Consider the following 23,400-nt stretch of genomic DNA (forward strand, 5'->3'; position numbering starts at 1 on the left):
TAAATGGGCGAATTAGGCCACAACTTTATTGAATTCAGGAATGAGAGGCATTGGCTTAGGCATTGGTCCTACCGACTATCCGGCTCCAGCCCATTTGCTGGAGACACGGAGAAGGGTTAACACCTTAGTGGGGGAGTCACCTGCCGAGGCACGTCAGCTAGGAGCTCCCCCGGTCACCGCTCTGGGGCGTGCCTTTGGCCCACACCTCCATAGGCTTCGGACAGGGCCACGCCCCCCGGAATCCTTTAACGGACCACCCTTCGTTCACTGGGGGGAGGTGATGGCGTTCCTCCCCCCCCACACGCATCCTCTGAACCCCTTCTTACCAATGCCTACCGCCACACGAGCGCACGCTCGCCGCCAATCCTCTCATGCCTGAAACCAATCCCCTATACCCTTCGCTACATCCATCAGCCAAACATCATTCCCAGCATCAGACAGATGCACGCCATCAAACCGGTAGAGGGCCTCGTTGTTGTAACGTATGCCCGGGTGTTCCACCACCTTTCCACCCAGGGCTGCCACTCTACGCACCACTGCCCGATCCAGGGCCCTCCTGGCCCTATTCATGGCTATCGGGCACCTGCTGTCTCTCCACACCCGCCTTTCCATCAACGAGGCCCAAATGATTGTGATATTTGGGTAGGAGGCCTTGAGCTCCTCAAAATCACCAATTATATGCCACTGCAAGTCAACTGCCTTTCTGTATGCCAGGTCATTCTCCCCCAACTGTATGAGTAAAGCATCTGGGGGGCCCTCCCTTGCTGCTTTGGCCTTAACAGCGGGCAACATCTCAGCCCAGCGCATCCCCCTCCGGGAAACCCAGGATATAGAAATTGTGGGCGGTAAACCCAGGCATGGTCCCAAACCAGAACTGATGGCGCGGACCTTGGCCCAATGCACAATACTGTGCCCGATTATCCAAACGCGTACCCCCATGTTTCCTGTAAGAAATTGAAAGAACACGCTATGGTCAGTCAAACCATGTGACCCATCACAGATTATTTCTAACATAACGTTTGTAAGCATCAGACTTCCAGCGGCCTAGGTCCTTAATCCTCTCAGCAGTGAGGCCCAAATGCATCGCTGTGGTGGCCGCCCCTATCCTAAAGGAGTGTGCTGCAAAATCTGCGGGCGGAAGGCCACATGCAGCCAGTGCTAATCGCATGACACGAGTGAACTGGTGACGCGTCAGGGGTAAGCCATCTGCATGAATCAATAATGGCCCCGCTGAATTGGCCCTCAAATATAAGAAGCGCCTGGTGTCCTTAACTGGACACGGGCCTGCTTGCCCGGTTGCCAGAAGCCGCACTAGAGCCCCCCTCCCGTACTGATCAGTCTTAGAGCTACGTATCCACAAGACCAGGTCGTCTTGCGAGAGTGTAACGTCACTTAAAAGCAACCCCCGGGAGGAAGCGCGCTGTCCTACTTCGTATACAACCTCCCCAACGCGCAAAGCCCCGAAAAAGGCGATGGAATATGCTGCCGAAAATAAGCGCGCCTCATACTTTGACCAGCAGACAGTTCTCAATTTTTTATGAATTTGGTAAAGGATGTCAAATGAAATCGGCCTTCTTGTATCGCAGGTTGGGGGCTGTAGCCTACGCCAACCCTCTAAGGTTCTCCGCACTACAAAATCGGCACACGGGTCAGATGAAAATAGCACCTTGCAAAAGAACGATATAGCTGCAGCCTGTATGTTTAGGGTTTTTGGGGCGCGCCCTAAGCGTCTTAAGTATACTAGGTAGGACAAAACCTCTGATGTAATGGGAGGAGTACTACTCCTGGCGGCATAGGTTTTGCTGCGGAATTTTAAGAAATCTGCCCAGGCCCTATTATATGATCTTAGCGTGGAGGGTGCCAATGAGGCCAATACTCCCTGGATCACTTCTGGTTCCCAGGACTCGGGTCGCCAAGACTCCACAGATGTTCCGGGAACGCCTGAGGAAGCGGCTGCGCGTCCGGTGCTAACGAGCGGAAGCGGTCCATCTGAAAGCGAGATAAAGCGTCCGCGATGTCATTGTTTACACCAGGCACAAATTTGGCGGAGAAGTGAATATTAAGCTCCAGACACCGCAGAACAAAGGAACGCAGAAGAACTCCCACCCTTGGGGACCGCGCTGCCTGCCTGGAAAGGACTGCCACTACTGCCTGGTTGTCAGTGTGAAAACATACCCTATGATTGCTGAGGACTTCGGACCACAGGTGGACTGCCACTACGATTGGGAAGAATTCTAAGAAGGTTAAATCTCTTGTAATGGGGCCACCTTGCCAGGCTGCAGGCCAGCGCTGGGCACACCATTGCCCTCTAAAATAGACGCCAAACCCAAGGGACCCAGAGGCGTCCGAATGCACCTGGAAGTCAACCTGCAGCGACAAGTTGTCCTGCCACAAGGAAATACCGTTATAATTTTCTAAGAACTTTAGCCAGACTTCCAAGTCGGACTTCACCTCCCTGGACAAGCGAACCCTGTGGTGAGGGGAATGCAAACCCGCTGACAGCCTTGCAAGGCGACCGCAGAATGGCCGGCCTGGGGAAACCACGCGACAGGCGAAATTCAGATGGCCCAGCAGGGACTGGATCTGCCTAAGGGTGACTTTTCTTAAGGGAAGTAGCTGGCGGATGGTGTCTCCGAGTGCTATCAATTTCTCCCTGGGGAGTTTAGAAGTCTGAGCGACAGTGTCCAATTCAATTCCCAAATAAACCATGGTGGTAGCGGGGCCCTCTGTTTTGTCGGCGGCTAGAGGAACTCCCAGCTCCCCCGCTAATGATGTGAAGGCTTTAAGGAGCTCTGAGCACTTGGGCCTACTATCAGCCACGAGGATGAAGTCGTCCAAATAGTGTGACACCCCCTCGGAGCCAGTTCTAAAGCGTAGCGCCCAGTCCAGGAAGGTGCTGAAGGTCTCAAACGCTGCACAGGCCACTGAACAACCCATGGGCATTGCTTTGTCGACAAAATAGGCTCCTTCAAATTTAAAGCCAAGCCACCGGAAGTCTTGGGGATGAACCGGCAGAAGCCTAAAAGCCGATTCAATGTCGCATTTTGCTAGCAGCGCACCCCTACCAAATTTGCGTATAAGCTTGACCGCTTGGTCAAAGGTGGCATATCTCACCGTGCACAGTTCCTGCGGTATCGCATCATTAACAGACCCTCCCTTTGGGTAGGAAAGGTTGTGAATCATGCGATACTCACCGGGCGCTTTTTTAGGGACTATGCCCAGCGGGGATATGTGTAAACCTGCTATTGGAGGGACTGAAAAGGGACCTGCCACCCTTCCCGCCTTTATTTCTTTGTTGATCTTTTTCTGGGCAATCTCTGGCATGTCTCTCACTGATTTTTGATTTGGTGGGTCCCCGGAGTTGGGGGGAAAAGCTACTGGGATCCTGAAGCCGGTGCTGAAACCTTCCCACAAATACGCAGCAGCAGTTCTGTTGGGATAAAGGGCTAAGAGGTTTTTTAGTGGGATCAACTTAATGGGGGAACAGGCCAGGTTCAAATTGCAGCTACTGCCTGTTCCCTTGAGGTCCAAATGGGGCTCCATGAGCCCCTCTGGAACCCTGGTTGTACGCACCCCTGCCACCTCGAAAGGGCTGCCTCCCTTTCAAGCAAGCTGTGGCTGGGTGGTTGCCAAGGCACTTTTCACACTCATGACTGTACTTACACGCCGGCCGCGCACAAACCCCTTTGTTATACTCCCAACACAGCCGCCGCTGCTTCGGGACGGTCCTCCAGGACTTAACCGATTCGTGGAGCTTCTTGTCTACGAAGGGGCCCACGTGCTCTGACCAAAAGTTCTGGTCCTTCAGGTCCCAGCGCGTAGAAGACAGCTGTGAAGCATTTCTGCGGAAATCTTCATCGTAGTTTAAAGCGCAAAGCCACTTCCTGCTTGCCCCAGGAGGTGGGGTTGCGGGCGTCACGCCCCCCCACATGAGCAGGGGCTGGTTTAGCCCCTGCGAGAATAGGAATGGGTATCCCCGGGAATCCCGGGGGCTTCCCTCCCCAGCCAGCCAGCCAGTCAGCTGGCTTAGGGGGCGGGGCTTGCCCCTATTTAGCGCCGGGGCGAGGAGGCTCGCCCTCCTTTCGCCGGCTGGGACCCACGTTTGCCCGCCCTCCCTCCCTTTAGGTAGGTGTTAGGTAGGTCTCTGACTTTGCTATGGACCTCGGTCTGTCGCCGGCGAAAGGAGGGCGAGCCTCCTCGCCCCGGCGCTAAATAGGGGCAAGCCCCGCCCCCTAAGCCAGCTGACTGGCTGGCTGGCTGGGGAGGGAAGCCCCCGGGATTCCCGGGGATACCCATTCCTATTCTCGCAGGGGCTAAACCAGCCCCTGCTCATGTGGGGGGGGCGTGACGCCCGCAACCCCACCTCCTGGGGCAAGCAGGAAGTGGCTTTGTCTGATTTAGAAAGCTCTATCTGCTATCCTGACTCTCACTGTGACCATTTACGATCTGGCAAGAAGAAAGAAGATGATCAGTACCTTACTTAAATATTCTTTCAGACTTCATTATCATATGGTATCTCTCCATAGCAGGAGAAGAATAGTGCAAATCATGTACTTGTCACCTCTTCTATTGCCCAAATGGGAAAGTAACTTCAAACAGACTGTGAGGCTGGTTTTCATGATTGCATTTCAGTGGATTTGCTGCAGCTGGTATTTAAAGATTTGTTCCTGAGAAAGTTGATTCTAACCTCTTTTTTCCACTTGACTTCAAAGCTAATGTTGAGCAGTTTAAATACAAAAATCAAATTGATCATTTATGAAATGTGTGTTAAACCAGCATTTCAACAGCTGTGGTTCACCTGAAACCCCATTCTCCAACCAAATTCCAGGAGCCCCTGCATCTAGAAGACAGAGCCAACAAAAAAGCTTGGCTTGTAGTTTGCTGTTCTTCTCCATGCTTTCAAACCTCCTGTTACCAGGCACTACATTATATTTGTGAGGCCAGTGTACATTATCCATATGTAGTCCAGACTACAGTTGACTTGAAATAACTAAAATGCGTAATTCAGCTGGTTGAGTGGAGCTGCAATTTGCATGTTAAATTAGAAGAATATACTACATACTGCTTAATACAGTGGTACCTCAGGTTACATACGCTTCAGGTTACATACGCTTCAGGTTACAGACTCCGCTAACCCAGAAATAGTGCTTCAGGTTAAGAACTTTGCTTCATTCAGGATGAGAACAGAAATCGTGCTCCGGTGGCGCAGGAGGCCCCATTAGCTAAAGTGGTGCTTCAGGTTAAGAACAATTTCAGGTTAAGTACGGACCTCCGGAACGAATTAAGTACTTAACCCGAGGTACCACTGTATAGAACTGGGGCCACAGTCAGTCCCTGCGGCTCATGTGAGGCAAATCTCCATGGCAGTCTGGAGCCATAATCAGGCCTAATGCAATCATGTGATGGCAGTGGGGTCTGGTTTGGTGCATGCGCACAATTGCAGGTTGTTATGTACATTAACCACTCATCTTACATGAACCCCAACATACAGATTCCCTGTACATAGGCAAGAGCTACTTGCCTTTCTATAATGTTGGTATTAACGAGTTGATGCACCAAAAATCAGCATAGCTTTATCAAGCAGTTTCTCTCCTTTTTTGTTTTTTGTACTATATCACCATAGATGATGGGTAACAGTAACAGGAAAAATTATATATCTTGTTTAGTGAGGATGTTTCCTCAGTGTTGTTAAGGCTTTTTGTGTAGGCATCTTTTTTTTAAAAGCAGCTAGAAATATGTATTCATTGCTCATATTTCTCTTTCCCCACCAGAAAATACATTTTGTAGTGGTGATCATGTATCGTGGCATAGTCCGTTAGACAACAGTGAGTCGAGGATCCAACATATGCTGCTGACTGAAGATCCACAAATGCAGCCAGTTCAAACACCATTTGGGGTGGTGACTTTTCTTCAGGTATGGTAACAGAATCAGTATTCTGGGTATTCATTTAAGGAGCTAATAACTGAAATGAACAATGGAGTTTTCTTTGAAATGAGATTGTGGTAACTATGGGATACTTAAAGCAGGTGCAGGTTTGGCATGGGTGAAGGCAAAACTAGATCTTTTCCATCATCCATTATGGTAATATTTCATGTCACTTAAATAATATTTTTCAAATGTCAGGGGTTTTTTTATTGCTATGTATATCTAATATGATACTGAGCCTTTTCAGCTGTGAAAAGCTTTCCAGTACCCTGAGTAAATTCTGCATATTTCCATGTTCTTGTCAACTTAATTGGATGGAGTGCTTTCATTCATGGAATGCATATTCTTGGATTCTGATTTCCAGGGGCTTTTTTATGGTGTGCTAGCCCTTGCCTTAAGAAGCATGGAGAAATGGTTCAGGTGATGTGCTATTGTTCAGGAAACAATATAAGCTGAGGGAAAAGTTGAGGCCTGAATATTAATTCCCACTGTGATAATAACACTTGTCTGGTGAAGATCAGGAGTAGGGAGCCGGTGGCTGAGTTGGTCTGAGAGGCTACCCTGTGTAAGGTCTTACCAGAGGAAGGTCACACAACTGGGTTTTTTAAGTTGGCTAAACTGTTCAGGCAGCCAGAAGTACAGCAAGAGGAGCTTTGGGGTACAGAGGTTGATTGTCCCCGGTAACTGGACTGGGTTGTGGGAATAATTGACTGGGGTGGAGGTTCAGAGAATTTGGCCTGAGGTAAAAGCTGCTTAAAGGCTAGTGTCAGGAACAGAAACTGTCACCAGGCAGCTTAGGACCCCAGTGTAAATTGTACAGTGTACAGTACATTGTACAGTAAACAAGGTACAGTGGTACCTTGGTTTAAGAACAGCTTAGTTTATGAACAACTTGGATTAATAACACTGCAAACCCGGAAGTAGGTGTTTTGGTTTGTGAACTTTGCCTTGGAAGCAGAACATGTTCCACTTCCTGTTGAGTGTGTTCCATTTGTAAATAGAGTCCCCCACTGCTATGGGAAAGCACACCATGGTTTAAGAACGCTTTGGTTTAAAAATGGACTTCTGGAACGGATTAAGTTCATAAACCAAGGTACCACTGTATTCCTTATGTACACAGTATCTTTTTAATACACCAACAATCTTAGTTGAAATACTTTCCAGCTTTAGTGTTTAGTGTTGGTGTCCATCTTATACCTAAGCTTAATATATCAGTTACTAGGAGGTTTTGTAAGTATTCTGAGAGTATTAATAGCAGCGGAAAAGTGAAGAACTGCAAATATATAAATCTGGGTTTAAACAGAGCAAAGCTGGGAGAATCACTATCCCTGACTTTTTGCAAAATATTACTACTACAGTTGCTTATTCATAGGCCTTAATGGGGCAGCGGGAAAACTCTACCATGATACAGTCCGCAATATCTATTTTTTACATACAAAACAAAGTATATTCCAACTGGTATTGAAGTATTGTAGTTAACTTAGCAATTATTGTGTGTTTAAAGTTTTTTGTTGTTTTTGTGTGTGTCTTGATTTCCGAGGCAGCTGGTGATGTTTACTGATCTGGCATACCTTGGTATGTTGCAATGGTAGCAAACTTGTTTAACCTCAGAATGATGTATTGGCTTCCACTATGCCAATGAACAGATCACTCCATATACAGTTGGCTGTGTGTATTATTCCAGAAAAGATCTAGGCTTTGCAGATGCAAGGTTGTTGCTTCATCTCTATGGTTCTGTTGAGGAGCTCAACATGTGAATACAAATGTGAAGGATTTGTATAGCCATGCCCTTGTCCTTATTAGTCATCTTGCTAAGTTCTGACAGGAAGACTGAGAATGTGCCATGGGCTGACATATTTCCTTTTCCTTTTCCTTCTCCATTTCTGGGTTTCCTTTGACTATAGTTTGACATGATATTTGAATCAGGAAAGCTATGGTCAATACTAATCTAACCGCCCCAGGTACAAATCCATATTATGGAATTAGCACTTATCATAAGATGCCCAATCAGGGATCACAGAATCACAGAATTGTAGAGTTGGAAGGGAACATGAGGATCACCTAGTCCAACCCCCTACAGTGCAGGAATCTTTTGTCCAACATGCAGCTCAAACCCATGATTCTGAGATTAAGAGTCTCATGCTCTACCAACTATGATATCCTTCATCGTAAATCTAGGTAAAGGTAAAGGGACCCCTGACCATTAGGTCCAGTCGTGACCGACTCTGGGGTTGCACACTCATCTCGCTCTATAGGCCGAGGGAGCCGGCGTTTGTCCGCAGACAGCTTCCGGGTCATGTGGCCAGCATGACTAAGCCGCTTCTGGCGAACCAGAGCAGCGCATGGAAATGCCGTTTACCTTCCTGTCGGAGCGGTCCCTATTTATGTACTTGCACTTTAATGTGCTTTTGAACTGCTAGGTTGGCAGGAGCAGGGACCGAGCAACGGGAGTTCACCCCGTCGCAGGGATTTGACCCGCCGACCTTCTGATCGGCAAATCCTAGGCTCTGTGGTTTAACCCACAGCGCCACCCGCATCCCTCATAGTAAATCTAGTTCATGCTAAATGAAATCTAGATGATACGTGATGGAGGAGGGATTTCTCAAAAAAGAGTGTATAACCAGAGTCTCAAGCCTTGGATATGGTACTCCAATGTAGAACCTGATTCTAATATATGTTATAAGTGTGTACCCCCCCTTTAACCCCTTTTCCAGATTGTTGGCGTCTGTACAGAGGAGCTTCATGCAGCACAGCAGTGGAATGGACAGGGTATATTGGAACTGCTTCGGACTGTTCCTGTGTAAGTACAGCATTGCTAGCTGACTAAAAACAGTATTATAAATATTCTTTAAAGAAATATTGCCTGATAAAGATGAGTGCAATCATAAAAGCTTATAAATTCTACACCTGGAATAAATTATGTAGTTTGGGATATCTACATATACATTGACATGGTTTATTCTGATGTCAAAGCTCAATTTGAATTTTTCAGTCTTTTTGCTCAAAGTTTGTGGAACCTTGTTCAGACCAGTGGCTACACACCCTCATACAGAACTTTGGGTGCAGGGGTGCATGCTGGAGGCAAAAGTGGGCAGCGTAAGAGGCATGGGTGGGCAGAGAATACCTCTCTACATTTTGTGAGATACATTCCATCCACATCAAAGTTAAGAGGCTTCTTCACTGTCCCACCCACCCACATCTCTCCCATTTCCATCCAGGCCAAGTAAGAAGCACTAGCACAGTTTAAGGATACTTTCCATCCAAGCAAAAGCCCTTAAGGTTTGTGTGGAGCAGAACTGGTGGGGTTATGACCTTGAGAGACACATGACTTAGTTGGGAGCTCCTGAGGGCCAGATGCAGAAACCCCGAAGATCTGCATTTGGGCCCCGCATATGAGGTTCTCCACCTCTGCTTGGGAATGTTCGAATATACAGTATTTTATTTTAGAAATTAAATTAATCTAGAAATGCATATTTGACCATTTGCTTTTTCTGTATTTAAAATTCCATTATCAATTTTTAACGTTTTGCCCTAGAAAAGTATTTAAGTGCTCGGGCTCTTATTTAACACAAGCCCTCCACCCTTAAACATGAATTACAGAATTTCCACTTCTAGGAATGAAAGCTGTGGAACAAAGAAGCTCAATATGAGTATTATCTGAAGAAAACTGGTTTGTCATCTGTCTTGTACAGTTTAATTCTAGAAAATGCTGACAGTACAAGGATTACATGACTTTTGAGGTTCTTTCCAATTCTGTACTTTTATCTTTGGACATGAATAATTTTTTTGCTAATTGTTCTCTGCTTTCGAATTGAGGGGCCATTTATATGCAGGAAGGGTAAGTCCAGGCCATGAAGATCCCTGTCTCTCTTTGATGTTACAACCATTTTTACCCTCTTGCTGTGAGATATTGCAGTCATACGGAAAATTGGGGTCTGTTTTCTTCACGATAAATGGGAAAACAGTACAGATTACCATCCTGTAGTTAAATTGTCCATTTTCTGTAGTTGAATTAGAGGCTTAACAATAATCCAACATCTAAAATGGACAGGTAGAAGTGCTAATTACTCATCCAGAACCCCAAATTTATCCTTCCTTTCTGTCCCTTATTGCATTTGCACTAAAATCATTGGAGACCTAGAAGCATTGGGGCAATGGTAGTACAGTCACTTATTTTTCTTTTTTGATTTTGTTTATAGAGCAGGAGGCCCATGGTTGATAACAGACATGCGACGTGGAGAGACCATATTTGAAATAGATCCACACCTGCAAGTATGTAACTACTCAATCTGGTCCTAGATGACAGCAGGGCATTGCTTTCTTAGTCATGAGGAACAGCTACCTTCTGGTAACTGAATGTGCTCAGGATAGACTTGTTGATTACTGTCAGAAGCTGCTGGGACTCAACCTGGGTATCTTTGGAATACCATTTCCTAGAGGCAATGGTTGTAGATCACTGATTGCCTGATCAAAGTGTGATTGGCTTCACTGAGTGTCCCTGAACTCATTTCAACAGCTTAATATTGGGCAACTGGGCCACAAGCAGCTCAGTCTCCTACCCTACTGAACCTCTATTTTCCCTGCCTTGTCTGTTTTCTAGTGCACATGTGCTTTGGAGAGGGTGGGAATGAATGGGGAAGTCACTTGCTACATGCAATTTTCTCTGCAAGTTTACAAGGTACGACAATGACAGAGTAGGGTTCCTGTGCCTTTAGCAGTTGGGCAGAAATTTAGCACATGTAATTATGAAGAATTTTATATACTAACCTTCACCAGAAGGACATAATAACCAACACAGCATACTCTGATTCTCTTCAGATCATATTGAGCAACACAGCAACCATACAGTACAAAAAGCTGAAAAGCAATTACCTCTGTACAGCTCTTAATACAGCACAATGTCAAACTGTTCATAAATACATTTAATACAGAATTTTGTTGCTGTAGTAGGAGAAGCTTACCTTTCCAAATTTGGCATTAAAAATGGCAAAACACTGCATGTGTGAGTCTGGTAAGCCAGAGTGAAATTTTCTTTCACCATGCCAAACAGCTAAGCATATTTGATTGGTGCAGCAGAGAAATAAGTTTCTTAAATGTAGTTCCATTAGAGTTAAGTGTATATCTTTGCATGTGAAAAGAAAATTTGAATAAATATTTTCTCCTTGGTTTTTACATTAAACTGCTGCAATTACTTCTCCTTGTAAGGCTCCCCTCACTGTGATATTTAGCTTAACAGCATCATCTGGTGGTGAATTTTAGAAGCTGAAACAAGTAATTTTCCTAAGTTGCTCTGTCTACATTTTGAATTTCTGGTTTGCATGTAATGCAGGAATACTATGTTCAGAACTTTTCATTCCAATTTAACCTTGTAGAATCACTATGAGGTTAATTCTTCTACAGTCAGGCACTGTTCAGAGGGGGAAATTTGATAATCACAAGTGACGCGTGTCAGGAGGAGGTATTGAGGATTCATTGAAATCTTGATGTAACAACTTTTTGCAAAATTTAGTTTTGATGAATTAGAAGTTGTGGCTCACATTTCCTTTCCCTTAGCGCAATGTGGGACAGTATAAAAGCCCTTCATGTCTCAAGTGCTGACTGCCAATAAAACGTAGAATGGGGATCTCCAATTTTCCATTTGCAAACTGGAGACTCTACCTTGGGTTCCAAACACACACCACCAAGTGCTCACATGGCAACCATACAGAGGTGTACACAATCCCATCTCCCCCCTGCAATTAGTTTTGGGGAAAAAAGTGTTTCAGCCTGTGATATTCCTGGAGAGTTCAGCTGGGGAGGTAAGAGTTAACTGTGGCTCCTCAGCTAGGAGATCACACACACAGTTTTCTCCACCCCATAAATTACATTGGGGGACAGAGGGACATGTTATGGTAGAAAGCTACTTTAAAGCCTAATTACAGTGGGGAGTGTGGGGATTTTTTGGTGGGGAGGTCACAGCTGCTTGGATGGGGGCGGGGAAGGAAAGAGTAATCCTTCCCTTCTCCAGCAGTGACAACTTCAGACTTTGCCCCTCCTTTGGAATTAAACTTCAAAGAAGCCTTCTATTATAGCCAATAGAAGGCTTCCTTGAATCTTAATCATGGTGAGGGGGGTGGTTTCAGGGTGAGTCTCACTCCAAAGAAGAGGATTAACCCTTTCCTACCCGACTGTGACCCTCAAAGTCGCCCTCCCCTGCTGTAATTAGCCTTGGAAGAAGTCTTCTAATGGCCACACTAGAAGGCTTTTCATTATAAGTTCTATAAATATAGAGTTTTAATATTCCATATTTTAATATTCCAGAATGGCTTTGCATTCATATTTGAAATGTCTTTATATGTCTTCAATGGAATTCATTGATTTGTAGAAATGTATGGACACTTAGGTTATCATTCCAGTTTAAAAAGTTTTTTAATGAGGCATAAGGGTGAGTAATTGAACTATATTTTTGTTTCTGAAATAATGTTTTGCCCGTCTGGGATTTTGACTATAACGATTTCTACTTACCTTTGTCTTAGATAATAATGACTGAGCCACAGAAAAAGACTCAGTGTTGAAATGTGTCTGGCTGTTTTGTTTTTGAAGCCCTTGTTTTTAATTGGCAGTGGCTTGTAAGCGAAAAAGAAGTGCTTATATTTATATTCATTTATACTGTTCATTTTATCTTATGGAATATTAAAAATCTATTTTTATACAGTTTAGAATTGAATGTTTTCCCTTTAACTCTGTTAAGTTGCATTTTTGTCAAGGGTAGTGGAATCTTTTTTCCTTTGTTTTCACCAGAAGGCTGCTTTGAAGCCTAATTTCAAGGAGCCGGGGTGGGGGATGGGATGACAAGGCAGGAGTTTGAAGACTTGCGGGCATCCACAGGCTCTGTGTTGGTGAACCACAATCTAGGAAAACATACTCCATGAGGTTGTAGTTCCTGTAGTGGCACAGGTGGGATTTTGGCTTCAAAAGACTTGGCTGTTTTGGATCTTTTTTAAGCAGGACAGAGTTGATAAAGGGATTGAGACAGACGGTTCGAACCTGAGTGGTGTCAGTGCTAAGTGTGCCTGGGATGATCTTAGCCGGCCGCCAGAGGATGACGAAGACAGTAGAAGTATCTGCATTGGCACACATCCCCGACGATTGTCTGGGAAAGGTAAGAGGGAACCCGGAAAGCCACTCAGAAGGTTGTTTTCTCGGCATCACAGATAAGTTGGATGGAGTTCTCACACTGTTGTGTTTCTAAATAGGTACAATTTGTTTACAACTTAAAATACTTGCAGTATTCCTCCATTACAACCTTGATCTTTTGTTTTCATCCGATGTCAGCATACAAAAAATATAACGTTTTTGGACTATTATAAGAAGATAGTTCCCTATTTTTAAAAATTCTTTTTACAAGTCACATACTTGATAATCACAGGTATTTTTAAAAGTGGTAGAAGGCATGGCTAAAAGTATGAAATTGGGAGGCTGTATTGCATCAAGTTATGTATTAAAACAGGAAACCAGATATTTGGTGTGCTTTATGAGGTCGTCATTAAATTTAATATGATTATTTTATGAGCAAAGTTGCTTCGTATGGAACTTGAATTTTTTGTTATATCAAGTTAAATTCAAAGCCCCAAACTCAAGGTTTAGCTCTCCCAACCCTCTCAATTTTTGTTCATTTATTTATAGCAAACCTGAATCACTTTGTACTCTGTGTGCTGCTCAGCAGTTAGTGTCGGTTCTGTGGTGTTTCATCTCCCCCCACCCTGCAACTACTCTCTTTTAAAACAAACAAAATTACATTTAACTTCTTCTTCTATAGCTTCTGATTGTGGTTTGGAGGGTAAGCACCATGAATAACAACAACAACAACAGTAAATTTACACAAACATACACACACACCCCTGACTGGGTTGCCCAGCCACTCGGCAGCTCCCAAATCAGCCAAGAATAGTTTGTCTTAGTGCAGGAAAGGAAGGAAGCCATATGAGTGGGGAAGCGTATGAAGTTTGTTTCTAATCTTCCGGTCCATGCTCTGGAGGACCATCTGAACTGAACCTGACTCAGTTTTTTAACTATCGTTTCAGATACAGAGCAAATCCGGGAGACTCTGCGAAGGGGACTTGAGATTAACAGCAAGCCTGTTCTGCCCCCAATTAACCATCAGAGACAGAATGGACTGAATAATGACAGAGCTCCGTAAGTTTAGTCTTGTGTTTGGGTCCTGAGGTGGTGGAAGATGTGTCTAATTTGGCTTAGCCTTGGGGAAATAATGGAAGGAAAGACTGGCTTAATGTTTCTAACCTGGTGATAGCTATTTATGCAATACTTCTGGATGGCTCACAATCTATAAGACAGAAATTAAAAGGGAGAATGCAACATAAAGGTAGGCTTGTGTTTTAGAGCAGGTTCAGAATTTATAGATAGCTGACCAAGAATTACACAGTGCATACCTCTGATAATTAAGTCATCCATGGTGTTACCAGACTGACAAAGTAGATGATATAAGCAAAGTGGATGATGGCCAGAAAGGAACATAGATACTAACGGGTAAAATAAACGGGGCTCCTTAAAACAGGCCTAAGTGATGTTATCAGTGGGTAGGCAGAAATAAGCATGGCAATTAACTGATATTGTTATGAAATTAATTGATATTGCTATAATTTGGCTATTATTGGGGGAATATTGATAAACTAATAAACTTAATTGCAAAAAAAAGAACATAAGCATGACTACTTACGGACTGCAAGCGAGTGAGTGAATGTGGAGGCCTGTCACTGATACTTGGGGTATTTTATGTTTCTCCTGCTTGCCATCCAGTTAATAGTAGAGCCTTCTTGGAAGCATATGTTCATCCTTCCCTTTATTTGAAGGCCTTTTGCACTTCACACATGAGATTATGACCAGTGCATTAGTAGCAATAAAGAAGAGCGTTGTACTCTGAAATTTGTTTGTATAACTATTATACATTGCTTTTTTGGATGTTTTTCCTTCGTACTCTCTTTTGTGATGGTAACGAGTAGCAGAATTTGTTCTCAAAAGTGATTCTTAGCACTATCAGCGCCTGCTATCTGTAGATGACTGAAAGGGGTGAATTATTTTAAAAAACACTGTCTTTCCGAGGGCAAGATCTCATCTTCTACATTTGCTATCCAGTATACCTTGGAGAGGATTACATTGTTGAATCTTGTTAAAAGTCTGTGAAAAAGCGTAGCCAACTCGGACTTCCCATGAGAGACAGAGCCTTAGTAACTTTATCTGTAAGCACTGCATCCTGGCCAGCCATTCGTAAGGGTATCAGCTTAATCACATCCTTCTAGTGTGGGAATCCATTACTTGGATCATTGTGTCCATCCAGTTCAGAACCAGTTGCTCTTTATAAAGTTCTAACAGAGTCTTCTTAATCATCTTGACAGAGACCAGGACATTGCAAGGATTGTCAGAATCTCTTCCTTCTGCAGGAGTAGGAAACACTTCTGTTCAAGAGTGAGAGAACAGTTCCCCTTGGGGAGGAGAGCAAGGGATTGTTCTTACTAATTTGCAGTTCCCAAGATAGGCAGATGGTTGCCCTCCAGTATTAGATCCTTTGTTGTTGAACATGTTTTGGCCACGTAGAACTCCATATGCCTTGTTTGCTAGAAATCCTGCTCCACTGAGCAGTTTGTGCCCTTGGACCTGAAAGACATATATCTTCATATTTCATCTTACGCATGGCATTGATGGTTTTTTAAAAAGCGCATGAATAGGGATGCATAGTGCCCTGTTTGAAGCGGCACCAACATCAACAATTCTGCTATCCTTGGGTTGTAGCAAATTATAGTCTTACCCATTGTAAACCCGTTGAAAATAATGAGCATGGCTAACTTTGATCCATTAATTTAATTGCCCTACTCGGAGTAAAATTTAGTTGGCTACACTAAGTGTGCTATTCCTTGCAGGAATAACTTGTGGACTTTTGTGTTCTGAACTCAAGATACACAAGCTTGAATCTTGCCAGAAAACCCATCTGGAACCAATGCAAATGATCCATTGCCAATTTGCTACTTGATTCCTGATTTAGCGGTACATTTCCTTTATTGTAGGGCTTTGTCCCTTCAAAGGAATATCAGAAGTATATATAGCTTGTCTCTACTTGCCTGCCCCAGCTTGCCTAACCACACATCCCTAAACACGTCTGCAGATGGCTTCTCTGTTCAGGGAATAAAATAAAAAAGACTGAGGCTTTATGTGTGCTAGGGAGACACTTTCCCACTGCATCCCTGCCTGTTCTGCCAGAGGATAAGCTGCTGTCCATCTGGTAGAGCTGACTCAGAAACTAGCTCACTTATTAAAATACACAGGAGTGTAGCATGAGTAGCTTTGCCTTGTTTTAGTCCAGTGCCCTCGTGTAAGGCATACAGGGAACAACAGAGAGAAGAACGCAAATGGAGTTTTATTGAGAGAGTGTAACAAAATGGCAATTTAATGATTAACAATAAAAGCTATCCCTGAGACAGTGGGGATGCCAGCAAAACGAACGAGAAACACATACTTCAGTGTTTCCGAGAGATGCACTGAGTCCAGGTAGTTATAATCTGATAGGCTTCACCAGCCTGGTGTCCTCCAGATGTTTTTGATACTGCTTTCACCACCCCCTGACTATTGGTTGTGCTAGTTGGGGGCAGTTGTAGTTGAAAGTATTTGGAAGGCACCAGGTTGGGAAAGTCTGGCCTCTGATGTACAAAGACTTACAAAAGAGTAGGGTGGTCCCAAAATGATAATTTCCAGGTACACAAAAGGAAGTTTGTTGTTGCCTGTTACAGGAAAAGAGAGGGGGTGGGGTTTTTAAAAGCTGAGTTTAGATGGACTTTACAGTATAAATTTAATTAAATAATAATAACTGCTGCGACTACTACTACGCCTACTACTACTTCCAAGTGCCTTTTGTCATAGTTTGTTAGAACTTTAATAGCTTACTTTCATCCCTCCCCAAAAATGTATATTTTAGAGCCACCCCAAAATGGTGGTGGAATATTGCTCTCAGAGAACATGTGGTTTATACCCTTGTCAAAGATGCTGTTCCAGAGTGCTCTAAATACTTGTGACAGGTTGGCATACTCATTGAAAGTGAGGTTGTTTGTGATCTCAGAACCCAAGTCACAAGTCAGTTCACTGGAATAAAGAGCAGTGACATGAGTCTTGAGGGTGTTTGAATAAACTCCACAGAGGCGGTGTGTACTGTTAGCAAAGAATAAGATTAAAGGTAAAGGTAAAGGTACCCCTGCCCGTTCGGGCCAGTCTTGCCAGACTCTAGGGTTGTGCGCTCATCTCACTCTATAGGCCGGGAGCCAGCGCTGTCCGCAGACACTTCCGGGTCACGTGGCCAGCGTGACAAGCTGCATCTGGCAAGCCATCACAGCACACAGAATGCCGTTTAACTTCCCGCTGGTAAGCGGTCCCTATTTATCTACTTGCACCCAGAGGTGCTTTCGAACTGCTAGGTTGGCAGGCACTGGGACCGAACGACGGGAGCGCACCCCGCCGCGGGGATTCGAACTGCCGACCATGCGATCGGCAAGTCCTAGGCGCTGAGGCTTTAACCCACAGCACCACCCGCGTCCAAAGAATAAGATTATGAACAGGCAAAGGAACCTGAGAGGTTGTTGTAGGATAGGTTTGATGCAGCCTAAGAAGCCTTCATTATTTGCTTTGTATTCCATACTCTCTTTCTCTCCACACTGTGTTTTGTCAAGCCCTTACGTTCTCATTTAATCAGAACCAGGAATTATCAAAATTCCCAGCTGTTCCACAGGTTTTGCCAATAGCAAAAAGGTCTGCTGGTACCTTGCCAGTCTTTCTCAGAGATGTAGACTTTGTATGTACAGTAGTCTGGCTGATTGTCTTTGTTATCCTCTGTTGCTTTCTGGTAAGGCTAATACCTAACAGACATTTCAGGAGGGCAACATGGTCTTTCTTAATCTTCTTAAAGATCATCCAGCCTACACTAGGGTCCTCCAACCAAGAGAGGCTGCAGCAGTAGAACAGGCAGTTCTTAAGTTGTGTAATTGACAGATTTTTCCACGTAAGCCAGTTTGCTGGTCTCCTGTATGTAGGATCGCACGTCATGAAGAAAATGAAGTTTCTTACCTTTTATGTTGGAATTGCATTGTACTCCTCTCCTCCTCAAGAGGAATATAACTGACATGATTTGAATTGCAGATTTTCGGTGGTGTGAAATAACTAAATGAGAAGCTACTGTGCCCTACTATTTGCTTCCAGGTGGTTATAGAGGAAGGGGGAACTGTGCAGATTCAGTCCTGTGTGTGTGACTGAACAGAAGAGTCTAAGAATAACAGTTAACAGGGAATATTTGTTTTCTTTCTTCCATGAAGTAGCCTTAGATCGCCCTCTGTTGCATAATCAATAAACTGCAATACAGTCTATGCTGGGCTGGGCTAGAGATGCAATTGCATGTCTGCATGAATGTTGCTTCTTTGGGCTTCAGATATTTAAGGAGACCTACCTCTGAACTGAGCTATTGGCCTTTTAAGCTAGTGGAAGTAAGGAAGTGATGGCATGGTGATTGTTGCCATATTCCCAGTTGCCTTACCTCCAAGGGGTGTGACAGAGAATCCTTTCACATGCTTGGCTTCCAGCAACTGCTGGGAGCAAACAAGCACAGGAATCAATATCCTTTGCCATTTTACTTGATCCTATGGCACATAGTGATGGAAAATATTCTCCTGCATTCTGCATGAATCAAATGCAGCTACTTCTCAATGTTCTGGGGGGGGGGGATTGGTGGGATGTATGTGTGCTCAGTTTGGTGGATAGCTGAAAGGACTTTCAGTTTTGTAAATGCTTTTGGATATATTCTCAGAGCTATATGAAGAACCAGTTACTATTGATAAAGCAGGTAGTATGTGGGTTAACATGAACACTAGTTATGAGTGTTCTTTCTAATTACTGTTTCAGTTTCTCTCAAAGGAAAGTTATTGAAAGGAAGAAATTTATCTAACAGAGCAATTCTAACCATGTTTACTCAGTTCTACTGAATTTGATGGGGTTCACTCCCAGGCTAGTGAGGTTATAGTGGCAGCCTAAATTACTTGCAGCAGTTCTTAAACAGTATCTAGTATCCTCTAGTATCCTCAGGTTTTGTTTTGTTTTGTTTTGTTTGTTTAAAGAAGATTTTTTTCTGCAGCTTTCCATGCATTTGATCAGAAGCATCTGGCACTGGCCACAGAATTTACCTTTCAGATTGGACTTTGGTTTGGCCAAGGATAGTGGCACATGCTATTAGGTCTACAAACTTTAAGCTGAAGACAAGTTCTCTACCAGAGCAATATATCTTGCATTGCGTTTGATCTTAAACTCTTCAGAGCATACTAAAGAAGGTTATTGCTACCTGTGATGTAGGTTCTTTTCTCATTAGCCTAGTAAGTGGAGGCCTATAGACAAAATTATCAAAATTATGTTTTTGTTCATAGCACTTATTGACTCAGTGTATATGCTGAAACGTATGACTAGCAAACCTGCAAAAAGTATTCATATTGGTTACCCAGTACTCTTGCTCTCAGTTTAGAAAGGAGTTCTTAAACTATGTTATGCTAAGCCTTTCAAATAGCTTGATCCCAAGCATTTTCCACCTGCAAATAGAGCAAATTCAACCATGGCAGTGTACTGTCACGGACATGGAGACTTTTTTCAGAGTCTCAGAACCAGAACAAATCTTTAGGATTAGGGTCTTGTTAAGGGTGGTGGTTTGGATTGTTTAAGCCCACCCAGATGCAGCTAGAACACAGTTTAGGTAGCCATGCATTGCATATTGTGTTGGAGCAAGGGCAAGGCAGATCAATGAGTAAGATGGAGAGTTAAGATATGCAGCTTCTAAGGAAAATGAGGGGAACCGTGGGAGCACCTCAGATAGTCAGGATTTGAAAAATGAAAAGCTCTCTTACTTCCTGGTATCATAATATATACCATCATGGAAAAGGTTAGTTCTCTGCCTCTTGGCCAAATAAAATGCCCAAAATAATGCATAAGAGAGAACTGGTATATGTAGTAAAATTGGAGTATTAGAATGGTTGTGTATGCCGAAGCTGTATTTTATTCTTTCTGGTGCATACTTTGTGATGGATGTCAGAAGAAAGGCTAGCACGGGCACACAACTGTCAGAACTGGCAACAGTCTTAAGCACGCTTTCAGCATAATGGGCTGGTATGAAATGCCCTGGCTCAGAGTAGCAAAGATCAGCCAGACTTCTTAATTGTTCTCAGTACAATAAATCCTGCACCAGAAACCTTAACATATTTAAAGCTGCCTCTGCATCCCACTAGAAATCTAGGAGATGCAGATCAAACCCATGGTCTCAATACCTCAAAATGGGATTAGAAATAAAAGGGTTGGTGCCAGTTCTACTCTTGAGTAGGACTTAGTTTAATGCAATTCAAATTATTTTTCATGTATCTGTTAAACAACTTTTTTCAGTGAGAATGTTCTAAAGATCATTTGTAGTCTGTGATACAACATGGAATTAGTGTGAGTGCACCATTTGTTCAGGTGAAGCACAGGGAAGTTGTGTGGTATGAGAATCTAAAAGCAGTTTAAATAATGGGCTAACCAAAGCAATATTCTAGGCAGTAAGGCTTTCTCAACTATGAATATGGCAAAATTGAAGTATAAATGTCTTACTCAGCTTAATAGCGCTCAAATGCTGTCTTTTTTCCAGTTCAGTTGTGAAGTGGAGGAGACTGACTTTCACAGTGCCAAGGTTGTTGCACTACATGCAAGTTAAACTCTACTAACATCCAATTATCATTTTCCTGTTTGCTGAATTGTACAATCCTAGCATATAAAATGGACATAGTGTCAGTTCAAATGTAGCATCAAACTGTGGTTTGGCATTATATTATTGAGCCTTGAATTTGTGTGGTTAGATTCCTTCTTCAGCTACCTGTGAACTCTGCTTTGCTTGCAATCTCTGGCTTTTGCAAAGCAGAATTTGTCTGTTTTGGATAAAATTGCAAAATATAGTTTGCTGCAAAGTAAGAGTTTGCAAGGAGTTCTGTGTCTGCGGTAGTTTTGTGCATGTGACTTTCTTATTTTAAACCAAGAATGGAATGGTTAAACTTTGTGTAGCAAGTAAATGTTGGAAAACCTCCAAGGGTCTAAAGATTTTTACAAATTGGCATAAAGGGATGCTGATTTCAGCCATCCATTTCTAATGTCGCAAGAGGACCAACGGTGGTTGCAGGTTTGTGCATGTGGTCATGGCGTGTTTTAACCTGGTTGTTTCTTCAGTCATTTTGCATATAGTAAAAAGATAAGGAGATGCTGCAGTATGTGGTTTTGCTGCAAGTTACCAGTTTGGCCAACTGCTGCACAAGCCCAGTGCCAAAGTCTAATGTGGCTGCAGCTAACAGCACTGCGGCTAACAGCACTGTTGTTCATCTCAGTTCACAAGATTTAAAAACCAATTCAGGCTGTTGGTAAGAACAGAAGATGGGGGAAGAAATAGTTGAAAGTCAGCAAAAGTCACCTTGGTAACTGCAGCATTACACTCACTCAGAATGAAGAGACTTCAAACATGACTACAAACAGCTTTAAAGAAACAAAAAGAATTTAATCATCTAAAGAATTAATCTGACAACTGCCCACACTTACACCTCCCACAATCCTTCAATCACTAGGGAATGAGCTTTAATCTCAGATTCCCCTCCAGTTCCATAAAATGCTAGATATGCAGTCTTCAAACTGGGGCATTTCCGGCACACTGCTCTCATTCAAATGCTCTCCCTCTCCTAACACAGCAGCCTTGGCTTTTGTCAGTTTTTTGTTTCATTTCTTTCTGGATGCAAACCGAGGATCATGAATTATTTGTGTTGGTTGGGTGAAGCATTCAGTCTGGTGGAGATGTTTACAATATTTTTATGTGCTAGTTACTGCAAAAAAGAAAACTTGTGCCACCTTTTACTAACGCTTTTGGGAAGGAGCAGGGAGAGGCCAAGATGGGTGGTCACAAAAATACAAGTAATTGAAACAAAAGGCATGCTTAATTGTCATTTTTAAAGCTATAATTTTTAGATAAAAGAGAGCGCAGTAATGAATTATTGGGTTCCTCCCCTCCCACACTGATGCCCCCCCTCCCCCCACTATCTAGGTTGCCTTCTTTTCCAAAGACCAGGCATGGATTTTCATTCATGCTTGAAGAATGTGAAAATCTCCTGCATACTTGGTTTTCAGCTTAGTGTGTAGGTTATTGAACTTCTAATGTGTGGGTGGCCCTTCCAGTACCCTCCCATTCAAAGGTTGGCAAGGCAAAGAGAAGGGCCTTCACTTAGGAGACAAATTATATGGGGAATTCTACGCTTCCGGAGTCACTCTGTAAAGAAAATCTCTTGGTTTAAGAGTTAGAACCAGCAAATCTGAATCACATATGGGTTACGGGGAGCTTATTCCAGGGACTTAATATATTGTCATGTTTTGAGAAGAAGCTCATCAGGATGTGGTCAAGCCAGGAAATGAGGCACAGTTCAGGTTAGGGGAACAGACTTCTGGAATACTGGAGCAGGCAGAGCTTTAAGGAGGAAATTGCAGCAGCAAAAGGCATGTGGAGGGTTCATGGACTTTTAAATCTGTTCTGTTCATTTTTCTGAGAAAGAAAAGTACCGTATTTTTCGCTCTATTAGACGCACCAGACGATTGGACGCACCTAGTTTTTAGGGGAGGAAAATAAGAACGCAAGGCATCCTGAGCTAAGAGGGAGCGCTCCTCCATCTTCGCTTAGGAGGCTTTGCGGGGCTACCCCTGAAGCCAGGAGAGCAAACGGGATCGGTGCACACCGATCCCTCTTGCCCTCCTGGCTTCAGCAAAAGCAAGCCTACTGGCTTTCCTCCCGCAAGAGCCGCGCGCTCTGTCCCTTCTCCCACCTCCCGCAAAAGCCAGGGATAGCTGTGTGAAGCCTCCGCAGGGCAGCGGGATGAAGGCTCCCCACTCCCTTGTGGAGACTTTATGCCGTGGCTAAGCCAGAAGCTAGAACAGCCAGCGGGATCCCGCTTGCTGTCCTGGCTTCTTTAGCTGCGCGCAGCCTCTCTGGCCAGGAGAGGCTGCGCGCGGCTATGGCTTAAGCCAAGACAGCCAGCGGGAGGATTCCCGCTCGCTGTCCTGGCTTCTTCTTTAGCCGTGCGCCTTCATCCCCTGCCCGGGAGAGGCTGCGCGCGGCTGAGGCTCCCCCAAGAGCCGTGCTCCCTTTAAAGAGCGCAGGGAATGTGTGTGCAGCTCTTTAAAGGGAGCGCTGAGCAAAGCCTGCATTCGATGCATAAGACGCACACACATTTCCCCTTACTTTTTAGGAGGGGAAATGTGCGTCTTATAGAGCAAAAAATATGGTACATAAATATCCCTTGTTATGCTAACAGCCTATTCTGTATCAGTCCAGAATGAATGCTGGAATATGTAACTATAATGTAACCTGTGATCAGATACACAACATATGCTGTTGATAGTGGTGCAGCTAC

At 44.0% G+C, this 23,400-nt stretch overlaps 1 protein-coding gene across 2 annotated transcripts in view; it reads left to right on the forward strand.

The window, feature by feature from the left end:
* SUFU (SUFU negative regulator of hedgehog signaling) overlaps positions 1-23,400 on the forward strand; it is a 78,003-nt gene that overhangs the window by 24,363 nt on the left and 30,240 nt on the right. The window contains exons 4-8 of one of the 2 annotated variants that reach the window (XM_083441569.1): positions 5,772-5,914; positions 8,641-8,726; positions 10,126-10,198; positions 12,911-13,067; positions 13,990-14,101. In XM_083441569.1, the coding sequence (XP_083297695.1) occupies positions 5,772-5,914; positions 8,641-8,726; positions 10,126-10,198; positions 12,911-13,067; positions 13,990-14,101 (571 nt within the window). The remainder of the gene's footprint in view (positions 1-5,771; positions 5,915-8,640; positions 8,727-10,125; positions 10,199-12,910; positions 13,068-13,989; positions 14,102-23,400) is intronic. The other variant, XM_083441570.1, reaches the window with a different exon arrangement.

This window comes from Podarcis tiliguerta, assembly GCF_965153285.1.
Source record: "Podarcis tiliguerta genome assembly, chromosome: 5".
Lineage (NCBI taxonomy): Eukaryota > Metazoa > Chordata > Lepidosauria > Squamata > Lacertidae > Podarcis > Podarcis tiliguerta.